The sequence below is a fragment of the Lycorma delicatula genome, chromosome 7, assembly GCF_047948215.1.
Source record: "Lycorma delicatula isolate Av1 chromosome 7, ASM4794821v1, whole genome shotgun sequence".
Lineage (NCBI taxonomy): Eukaryota > Metazoa > Arthropoda > Insecta > Hemiptera > Fulgoridae > Lycorma > Lycorma delicatula.
The window spans coordinates 41,610,190-41,622,871 of record NC_134461.1 but is presented as its reverse complement, the minus strand read 5'-3'; the positions used below and the strand labels follow the sequence as shown (position 1 = coordinate 41,622,871).

Here is a 12,682-nt window from a genome sequence, read left to right as displayed (position 1 = left end):
CTCATTTTAAAAGAATTAAAACTAAAGAAAATTTAAATAATCTTATCCTTTTATCTCGAAGATCCTGGGTTTGAATCATATTGATTCCCAAAATGTAATTACTTTTTAAAAAAGCTATTCCCTTAAATACATAGTTTTTGACTATCTAATCTATTCTGCACAAATTTTCGGACAGAATGCATATTTATCCTATAATAAAATATAATCATTTTTACCGAGATCATGAGAATTGTGAAAACTTTTCAAGACACAACCCCAATTACACTCATAACAGGATATTATATAGCTGAAAATACCACAGATTAAATATTTAGAAGTGCAGTTGCCAGTTTTAAGCACAAGAATCTTATAACAAATGGCAGATGATGGAATATTGCTCAAATAATGAAGTATGATGGAATATTGCTCAAATAATGAAGTATTTTTAGTCACATTTTACACAACAAATTAACATCGTAGACCTGTTTTAGTCACAGAAGAGAATATCACTTCTTATTGCTTGCATCCATAATCAATAAATTTAAATAGCTTTTCAATAAACTGTTACAAAATTCTTTGATAATTACAAAATGTTATGGTTACAATTAACCTGCGACTAAAGTATGACTCATATTAACAGTACGAACCATGTACACCAATTCACTATATGCATGAGTCATACTCACATTATAAGGCAAATTTAAATGAGAATGTACATAAAATAATCAGTGCTAATCGGTTCGCAGTCAGCGTTTACTGACTAATAACTCATGACAGCAAGCGTTACCAACTATCACAATTGTTCTAGGATATTCTCAGCTGCACTAATTTAATTATGACATAAATTTTAGAAAATTTCAAAGACCTGAGCAAGATAATAAATTCCATCCCTTTGACTCAATGATTCCACAACACTTTAACATCTCAGGAAAAACATTCTAAAAAAAATACGAATGCTAAAATTCCGGACAGAAAATTTTAACTAACTGGCTGATTTCTGAAAATTAATAAAATGAAACATCACAGTGAATGTAATTTCCATCGAATGGATGGATGCTTTAGGTATTCAGTAGTAGCTAATGTTAGTAGATTACGTAACTCAAAATAATAAATAATTAAATTCATTATAATCATTCTTAGAGAGTTGTTTTATTTTATTTTTTTTTTTTTAATTTAACACTTGCTAAAAATTTTTAATTAATTATAGAAAGAAGATCCCATGGAATAATAGTACGAAATAAGAGTGACATTAAACCACAATTTTTGATTCTTTGTTTTATCAACATAGCAAGACATGACAAGACAAACATTTTTTAAAACTACTTTTTGATACTCAGAAACTATGGAAATATTTTATGTTTAATGGATTCTTATCTACTGAAACACTAAGTGTTTATATAGCGTTTTTATAAGATCACATAACACATGTTCACATAAAATATGATACCAATAACATAAGCAATAATGATCACAAGCACACTTAAAATATAATACCCGAAGATAACTTCAAAGATCTCCCAACAAAATTTAATTAGATGGCAAAAATATACAGTCTAACATTTGTTAAAAGATTACATACTGACAGAAATCAAATGTTAAAGAGAAAAACTTAATATGACATCAATAAACTAAAATAATCTCTAAAAGTGACTTCTTAGACAACTCTAATGACATTGTAATGTTTAACCACAATGTCCTTTACATACATATATATATCAGTTACACATTACAATATTCACTTTTATAAATGTAAGAAGTAAATTTTTAAATTGGACATACAGAGTTCTTTAATGTCACCAAAAAACATATGATGTTTATTTTTACACAACCAACTTTCATATTACAAATGCACAGCCCCTTTTCTATTTAACTGACCATAAAACTTACATCTCAACATTTTTTAAGTTACATTTGCATTCATTGGCTGACCAGCTTTACAAGTATTGTATATATTAACATGCCTTTTACTTAGTTCATTTATAATTTATTCAAAGTATTAACATTTTAACATGGATCCAGGAAAAGATAAAACAATATGTCTTCCTTACATCCTCATGATTCCACAAGACCATTTGCAGAAAATCCTAGAGTAACAATCTAAAGATTAATGATTGAGAAGAAGCAATTAAATGCCAACAGCAGAAGCCATCTTTATATGAATATAAAACAAAATATTAGATATATTTGTACTAACATTCACATATTCAGGAACTTACTGAACTACTGACTGCATTTATTGAGCTCTGAGAAATATTTAAACTTAAATTTATCCAGCAACAAAATTATATTATAAGCATAAAGCTTAAACCTGTAACATTTTTCATTAGTCACTAAACATACAGATGTTTGTTTCTCACTATTGAAATTTAGAAAATAGGCTAAATTTTATTGTAGATAATATTTTTTTAAATTCATTTTTATTAATGATAATATTTTCATTCATTAAAGAAATTTATCTAAAATTTCCTCCATCACCATGTAAGTTTAATATGTCAAGTTTGCTTTTTTTATTTGTTCAAGATAATACATTAATGTTAAAAACTATTTTGGAAAAACATGTAGAATAGATTACTTTAATCACATATATCAGTAACACTAGAAGTATTTACAAGTGGACAGTCCAGTAACAAAAAATAATTTTTCATACTAATACGCACTTTACAAAGAAAAACAAACTGATAGGATAGGAAAGTTTTTCTTGGGATTTAATTTTACTTCAACAGGTACAGTGGTTCAACCCTCCTTTTCGACAAAATTGTTTTTCACGATTGATTAGCTTTGGATGAATTTTAATGAAAAATGTCAAGCTATAACAACTGAAGAAATAAAATTTTATACAAGGTGGATAGAAACTTTTTTGTTTTTTTGAATTTGAAACTGACCTCTTATCCAATTTTACAGAAGCATTATTTGTCATTTAATCACTAAGGATGTATTTTAATAAAATATTTCAGGGGAACACAAATCAAAAAGAATTTAAAATAATTTTCATACGAAATAGTTTTTTCAAAGGGTTCCGGAAAAAGATACAAACTGGTTCTCGGGTAAACTCGTCAGGTAAATCAACTTGTATTTAATAACCCAGATCCTGCAGATTACCAAAGTTAAACAAAATAACATGTACTTTCACTGCATGCTGTTGGCATTTATTAGCTACTAATGACCATTACAACTTGTAAAATAATAATATATTATGACTTAACATATTATTTGAATTTCATTTTATTAACTGAAAGATGTAAAAAAAAAGATTTTTAAATCAAAAAAGAAAAAACTCTACCTCAGTTCAATGATTCACAATACATCATTTAATTCAATAAAATCTTCTTTTTTTTTAATTGTAATATCTTATAAAATTGTCTTGTGCATTTTGGTAATACTATTTGTTATTTTATACAGAGTTTTATTACCCTGAACCTTTCATACAATTGTTCATTAACATTAAACTTCAATTTTAAGCTGTGATGAGGTTTTATTAATTATTATTTTAATCCTGAAAAAATCAAGTTAATGATAAATTTTCTTAAAAGTAAAAATTTTTTTTAATCTTTTCTAGTTATGAGCTGCAATTTGCTACCTGAAAATATTATTGTTACTTATTTCTTTTTACTTTAAAAAAAATAGAATAACAAAACTGAAAATTAATGCTTTACAGAATTAATGACAAAAATAAACCCGGATTATTTAACAATGAAAAGAATTGTCCATTAAAATACCTTAACTCATTTAGCAACATTAATTAAATATATGAAAATTATTATAAGAAAGTATAGGCTACTGCAAATATTATAATATCCTACAACAATCGGTTTTAAAGTTACATTCGACTGACAAGCAGCCTTGGGACAATATCTCTACCCCTCCTCCACACATTCATAAACCTCATTCCATCTTTTACTAATACAGTCGCTTATTCATTCTAAGTAAAACCACTGTCTTGTTGCTATACTTTCACTTAACTCCCTGACGTAATTCAGTCTTGTCATAATGGAACACTAAATGTATTATATACTTATAAAATACATAAACACGCTCCACATGTAATATTTTGAACCTACTTACCGACAGTATTAACCAATCAAATAATTATCTTCATATATACTGATATGCAAAAATTTATTAATTTGAATATAAATTTAATATTTTCTAGATCATATTATGAATTCACAATTTTTAAATATAATAATTACGATTAGTTCTTAACATATCTATTTAATTAAACATAATATTAAAAATAATTCCAACAGTACTTTCATAAAATATCTATACACATAAAAATTATAGTAATTATTTCTTCATAGGAACTCTAAAAGTGAAGATATGGATTTCTTTTTATAATGGTTAATTTTATATGGATAATAAGCCACCTAATTCCAATCGACTGAAAAACAGGTATATTACTGGTTATTTCAGAAATTTGTTTCATAAAAACCACAACTAAATCAGGCTTGACCAACCACCTAATAAATATACACCATAAACATGTTAATAATAACAACCTAGAAATTTTATACTCACACAAAACAAAACCACATAACTCTCTTTGTGCCAGTGGCACAGCTTTTTTCTACCTATGCCATATGTTCTGTTTGCTGTGGTTGATATATCTACTGTAAAGGACTAACTTGTTTAAAATATCATAAGATTTTACTTTTCATCCTATTTTTAATTCTAAAAAAATTTCTAGAAAGACCATTCTTTTTACCAGAGAATGCTCTTTACAGATTTTTAGTGATTAATATGAAAAAAGTTACAGAAATTGAAATTTTATGCTGATCCTCTATAACTAGATCGAAAATGTTTTAAATTATCTACCACTATGATTGATCAACTCTTCTGTGTTAATGATCTATTTTGTAATAAGCACAAGTATGATAATTCAATTCCTGGAATGGTCATGCATTGTCTCCTTGTAATTATTTGGTTAAAATCATGTATGTAATGATGTTGGCATGTTTTTAGTAAATGTTTGTGTAAACATCTACTAAACAAGCTGTTACAGACATTTATAAGTTGACTATTGTAATGCAAAAAAAAAACATTATGTAAACATCAAACTTCGTGAGAAAATTGCCTATACCGGTATTGGAACAATGAAGTTGTTTAAAGTAAAATATGGTGTGGATCCTCTGAAAAAAGTCCAAATGTCTTTGAGTGGCTTGACAGATTCAAAGATGGCCAAAAAAAATGTGAATGACAACTTCATATTGCCGGAGAGTGGGCTGCCAAAAAACAAAAATGATAGTCATAAAAAGTAAACAGAGTGCACATGAAGACAAGTATATACAGAGAATATAGTCTGAGAGATGATTAAGTATAAAGTTAATGGCAGATAAAAAAAATTAATGATGATGAAATATTACAAGATTCTGTTTGAAAAACATGGCCTGGCAAGTGGTCATTCATCACAACAATGTGCCACGACATGATGCACTCATCTTGTGAAAGTTTCTAGTCAACAAATTCGTGACTCATTTAAGTAATATCTTACACTCACCTGGCTGCTGAAAAGACAAAGCACTTCAGTCATTGATATCCAACATAACATGATAGAGGATCTGAAGAATATTATGAAAAAAGAGTTCATGGCCTGTTTCCAGAAATGATAGCACCATCAAACCCAGCTTACAGATGCATAAGGGATATAGCTCAAAGATGACAACAGTCAGTAATGTATTGTTGTTAACATATGTCGTTTTTTTGCAAGAACATTATGGGAATTAAATTATTTTCCATAATATTATTAGTGATGATCAAAAAGGGAGAGTGGGAAACTTGATATTGCAGTTTCTTGTTTGGAAATGCTTTCTACTCTATCTAATGTGTGCAAAGGATTAAAAAAGTTTATGAAATAAAAAAAAACCAAATAACAATGAATACTAACAAGAGAAATACAATTTTTGAAGCATATCAAATAACATCTGCAAAAACCACCAGAAATGATACTACAACCAACAATAAGAACAACACTGACAGTCAGTGATGAAAGCATGTACAAGCATATCAGTTGGCAAGAGTATAAATCGCCTTTATATCAAACTTGCGATTTAATTTATTGCAAATGTTACAATCTTATATGTGTTTCTTTTTTTTATTATTATATAACCTCAAAATATGTTGTAAGTCCAGTTTTAATTTTGAAGCTGGTTTTATCCAATAAAACTACACTTTCTAACTATGCTAACAATAGCTACATTAATATTACATTAATCATTAAAATTAATTTCAGAAAAAATGTATCGCATAGTAATTCATAAGTTCTTTTGAAGACATAAAGATAATAATAGATTTTAAATCTGTAAAACTCGGCAAGTTAAAATTGCAAAGAGAAAAATACTCAAGAACTATTTATGAATAATGAAAATCTAGAAGTAATTAAAGATAGTAGCATTCAATGCAATGGTATTTAGGATCAGTTTAAAATCATATAAAAGAAAAACAGATTTTATCAGCACTAAAATGATATTTAAAGGTCTTACAGAGGTCCCACTGACAGCATAACAAAAACTTAATAAATATTTAGACTAATATGCAGGATCACGTAGAGGATTCAAAATAAAAAATTGAACGTTGCCTTCTGTATAAAAGAACAAAGATAGTTAATAAATGTTTAAATAATTATAACTTTAGCATTACCTCATGTGTTTACATCTAGGAAGTTTGCCTCTGTTCTCAGATATGATAAAGATACACACTCCCCAGAGAAAGTGGGCATAATATATATATATAGTACACTACAACACAGTTATAAAACTAGAAACCACTTATACAGCAGAAACACTCTTCCACCTGAATGAACAATCAAAGACAGACAGACTCCAGAAAATCGAAAGAAGAATCAGAAGAAACTGCATCAATAAAAAGTACCAGAAAAACAGGCAGAGATTTTTTCTGCCAAAGTCATGTACAAAGAATTAGAACCCATCACTGATACCACGCATAAGAGGAGACTAGAATCTTTTGAACACATCATGAGGATATAAGATTCAAGACTTCTGAAACAGCTAGTACAGTACAATCTTAATTCAAAAAACACAAAGACAGGATGCAGATAGATCAGAGAAATAAGAGAGGATCTGAAGAAAATTGGCCTTACACCAGTAGACAACACAGATAACATAAAATTACACAGGAAAATCAAAAACAAAAACACTCGCTTCACACATAAGAAAACTCACAACATAAACATTTTCAACACTAGAAAGGCCACAAAGATCAAAACATATGAAAAAGTACTGGTAGGACCACAAGGCCAAACAGTCCCATCAAAGAGAATTGGATAATGAACTGACTAAAGTGATCCTATGCAGTCATAAAAGATAATAATTATATATATATATATATATATTATATATATATATATAAATTGCAGTTTAGGACAAGTTGGAAAACTAAAAGAAAGATTGGAACTATTCTAGTCTTTTATTATTCATCATCATCTGGGGCTCTGCCTAATGCCACTGCTTTCTCCATCCATCCCTGTCCCAACCCTTCTCCTTCACCCCGTTGTAATTTCCAATCTTCACTCATCTATTAACTTCATCCTTCTTGCAGAGAGTTTACTTGCAGGGAGTGCAAGTAATCTTTAGCACTCCTAAAGTAAGAGCTTGGCTCTCAAGTACAGAAGACCAGAGGTATCTAAGTACAATCATTGCTTGGAAATAGGTCATAAAATTAGTTTATTAGTAACTAATATTTAAAAATGTCAGTAATATATAGGAACTGGATAGCCAGGAAACTTAGTTTATTAATAACAATAGAGAAAATTCATTACTGAAAAACAAAAACAACAGAGAACCAATAACTAGTGATAGCAGTTTATAATTTTACTATTAATAAATTTTTTTAGATACTTGTCAAAATACATTTTGTTTAACATAGGAGACAAAAAAAAAGATATTAGAAATGATAGTTTCAGATTTGTATTTTCTATGAATTATTCTTGGGTATTTTTCTCTTGCGAATTTATTCCAATAACATTTCAGTTTACTGTGTTTTGTTGTGTTTTAATCCTCGGTAAATTCCTTATGGTTTTTTTTATAATTTTATCTGTATTTGTTATGTTATTGATACACAGTTATGATCAACACCTGCACTACAACAGTGTATTGTAATCACAATTTTAAAATCCAACCAAGAGATTCCAATGTGGGAAATTATGTTTCCTTGACTGAGAATTTATTTCGACCACATATGTTAGCACCGACCTCTTCACTACAGTCAGAAAAATAAAAATATTTTTAGTCTGACTTTCTTGGGAAAGGATAAAACTTTTCTGCTTTGCCATAAACCAACACTGAATGTACAAATATATAACTAATGCAGTTAATAAAAAAAAGCATGCATACTACAAACTTTTAACATCACATTCAATAATGAGTTTTATTTAATTCATTTATTTTAATTTGGAAACATAGTTCCCAAAGTACTTTAAATTTTTCTTTACTATATTTTCACAGGGTTACTTTATTAATGTATAAAAAATACAGTTATCCTACTTTGTAAATTTTAGTTACACTGCAATAAAGCAATTATAAAGCACCCCCGGTTTGGGGACATACAATTAGTATTAAACGGAATAAAGGAAAATTGAGAAGCGCGCATAGACTTGCACTGTTGAGGGTGGCCGCTAGTTACAGAACGGTGTCCTATGACGCGCTTTGCGTAATAACAGAGGTTCTACCAATAGACCTGCAGATTAAAAGCAGGATGCTTAGATATGAGGGACTGCCACAAGACGAGATAGCGGCTCAATTGGAGCAAGAATGGCAGTTGGAATGGTCACGCTCAAGAGTCGGGGATTGGACTAGAAGACTAATCCCTGATATAGGTAGGTGGTATGGAAGTAGACGCGGAAACGTTGACTTCTATATGACACAGTTATTATCGGGGCACGGATCTTTCGGGCAGTACCTAGCCAGAATTGGAAAAAGGGACACACCACAATGTGTTTATTGTGAGGAAACAGATAATGCGGAGCACACTATATTTGTATGTCCTAGATGGGCTGAAAACAGGAAGGTAATTATAACAAATCGATTAACACCGGATAATCTAATTAATTGGATGGTACAAAATCAAGAGAACTGGGACTGATTCAGAAGGTTTGCTGGAGAGATCCTGAGAACTAAGGAAGAAGAGGGCGGTAGACTGTGATTAAGTTAAGTAGGGAAGGGTGGACAGTCTCTCCGTGGAGGGCTCGTATGCCCTGGTATGCGGGTTCCTGCGAAGGGGGAGAACTCCAGGGGTGATGGGAATAAAAGAAAAGACCTAGTTCCGGCCGGCGGTGTTTCTCCCTGCGGGCGTCTAGGTGCTTTGTGGGGTGGGTACCGTCGGTTAGAGGCATAGGCGTAAAGACCGAGACCCGGTTCCCTGCGGAGGGGCTGGGGGACGGCATCGCCGGACCTTGGCCCTAACGCAGGGAATTAGAGGCAGGCAAAAAATAAAACAAAAGATCCAAGACCGGGGGTGCCAACCTGCCGTGCCGGATGTAAAGCCAGTGGGTGGGGGACGCCCCCTTTGAGTAGAAGGACACTCTCCCCGACTGAGTATACTTAAATGGATATCCGGTCGGGGAAAGTAGGGGGGAAAAAAAAAAAAATTATAAAGCACACCTATAAATTGCAGATTTTCAGTCAGAACAACAAAATGACTAAAACTGAAAAATAAATCACAAGAAAACAGTTATTGGATGTCTGAGCCCAACCAATACCAGAATGAAGATTTGAGTAGAGAGCATTTAATCAATGAAAAGTATAAAATAAATTAAATCAAAAATAATGGTCCAGCATTAATATAGTTATTTTTTTTTTAAGCAGAAATGAAGTTCTTTATTCAGAGCAAATTAAGTTTATAGAAATACAAAATTTTCTATTAATCCTTTAGAATTTTATATGACCAGCATTAATTGTTTGTAAATTATATAATATTAATTCATTCATAATATTACAACATAATCTGCACAAAACTGGAAAACTGTAAAAAAGATATTTTTGACCTTTTCACTATGGCCTTGGATTTACCTGCAGTATCATAAATAGCAAAGAGCAAGTTTTTTTTTACAGAACAACATTTTTAAACATCACAATTCTTTTATAAAAATATTTCATATAAATTGTAAAAAGTAGAAACTCCTATATTGCTATATATTTTGTTATAAAAGCATTACGTTAATTTTTTTATAAATTTCTTAAAACATGGTTTCAGCTGATAAATTTTTTAATAGAATAAAAAATAATTAAAAATTTTATTTCCACCTTACCAACAAAAAAGATGTTTTCTTCAGATCTTTCAGTTTATTTTAGACCATCATCAGGAGATAAAAAATAATACAGTATGTCAAAAATTAAAATAAATATACATCTTGACTGTTTGAATGCCAAAAGTAGACTCATGAGTATAAATCAGATTTTTAATTACACAGTCATTACTCATACTTATACTTTTATGAGTATAAGTAATGAGTATACTTTTGACATTCAAACAGTCATGACTGTGTAACTATTTTAATTTTTGACTTATTGTATTACTTTTATCTCTTGATGATGGTTTGAAATGAACCAAAAGATCTCAAGAAAACATATCTTTTTTGCTGGTAAGGTGAATATAAAATGTTTAATTTTTTTTTATTCTATTAATTTTTTTATATTTTTACACTAGAAGTAAAGAATCTGCAAATAAATATTTGATTAATACAAAGGAAGGAACTGTGAATCACAACATCTAATATTTATAAAACGAATGTATCCTTCAACAGATATTACAATTAAATTATATTTCCTTTGTATAATTACAACATATTCTATATGAGCACCAACTTCCTTTTAATATCTCATTTACATTTTGACCTTGTTACATTGTTCTTTGAACATATTTAATAGCTGTAATATTAAAAATTCCATACTTTGAATATCACTTTCAAACTATCAGTATATTAAATTAATACAACATACGCTTCAACATTCCTTCCCCAAAAAAGGAAAAAATCAGAATAATGAGCTGGCATAAAAAATTAACATGGTAGGTGTTTTAAAACTTTATATACATGTAGGGTTTCCACAAGTTTAATTAAACTTTCCACCCTATGTAAATTACCAGTATACTACAATACCAACCGTGTTTATTTTTAATTATTTTCATTAAATTTTTAGAGAAAAATAAAACAAAAACATACTGATCCCTAACTCTGTAACACGTTAACTAGGTTTTCTTGTTTATTTTTTGGTACATTAATTTTATTTAATATAAAATTTATCTAATTAGAAATGTTTCAAAATACATTAAAAATATTTTTTGTGATATTAAACTACATTCATTAGATTTAAAATTTCTGTTATTGTATGCAGTACAAATCTGAAATCATTACACTAATACCCTAAAATAATGTCTGAACATATAAAAAATAGAGATAAAAGCCATTAGTTCCCAGAATGCAAAAATTACAAATAACAAGTACATCACAATTGCTCACAAAAATGGTCAATAAAAGCCATAATGACTACCGTGGCCATGCAGGCAGTATAGTCTATACCAATAGTCCTAGTTTCAATTTCCAGCTAAGTTCTAAAAAATTTATGCTGAATTAATACATATGGCTAAAAAAAGTCTTCAAAGGAAAACATTCTATTAATGTGAAAGTAAGCAATTTTATTAAATAATTTTATCATAAATATTACATTTCATCATGCTGCTGAGTAAATATAATTAGCAGTGTTCTGTTATACAGTCTTAACAGGATGTCTTCTATAACTCATTTGCTTCCTTTTTCAATTTTTCCTCTATCTTGATATCTTCCAGAAATTAATATCTCTTATCCTATCCCTCTTTTAAATGTAATAATACAAGATTATTTTTATTACAGTTGCTGCAGTGCCAGTACTGAATGCTCCTGGCTGTCCAGAAGCATATGGAGTACAGACATATGCTCATCCAGAAGCATGTGATCACTTCTTCCTTTGCACAAATGGAACATTAACACTTGAACAGTGTGAAAATGGTCTTTTATATGATGGAAAAGGTGCAGTCCACAATCACTGTAATTATCACTGGGGTGTAGAATGTGGAGAACGTAAAGCTGTTTGTAAGTAATTTAGGCTAAATTTTTAAATCATACATAACTGTTTTATTTATTTTATGCATTTTATTATATATGAAATCAAATGGATTGCAGTTAATATTATTAATTAACTGCAATTTAATTAAAATTTTCTTTTATTAAAATTTATTTAAAAAAATTAATAATAAAATAATAGTAGAATAACAATGAAAAGTTCAAATAGATGTTTGGAATAGATATAATTAAAAATAAATGATAGAGTGAAAAAAAATTATCCAAATTCCACAGCAGATTGTCCACATAGGATCATTAATTTTGATTAAAAATATATTATACTACCTATAATTATGATTCTTCCACAGTAATATAAATCATACTTTTAAGTTTTTTCCTGAATGAAATTAACGTGTATATAACATTTGTTCCATTGGTAACATGTAAAATGTATAGGCACATTAATCCAACTCTTGTCGAGCATGGCACAGCATATCAGCATCAATATTGGTAATGTTGTAGTTGTGGTAAAATTTTCAAATTTTTCATATTAGAAACCTGTGATTTATATTACTGATCCTTGAAAAAACCCCCTCACTGGTACTAAAAAGTCCCAAAACGTTAAGTCCAGCTACATCAGTGGTCAGGCTGTTG

The 12,682-nt window shown here is 29.4% G+C and overlaps 1 protein-coding gene across 1 annotated transcript in view; it reads left to right on the top strand.

The window, feature by feature from the left end:
• Positions 1 to 12,682, top strand: part of Peritrophin-A (Peritrophin A) — a 46,375-nt gene that overhangs the window by 10,028 nt on the left and 23,665 nt on the right. The window contains exon 2 of the mRNA XM_075370356.1: positions 11,840 to 12,058. Coding sequence (XP_075226471.1) covers positions 11,840 to 12,058 — 219 coding nt within the window. The remainder of the gene's footprint in view (positions 1 to 11,839; positions 12,059 to 12,682) is intronic.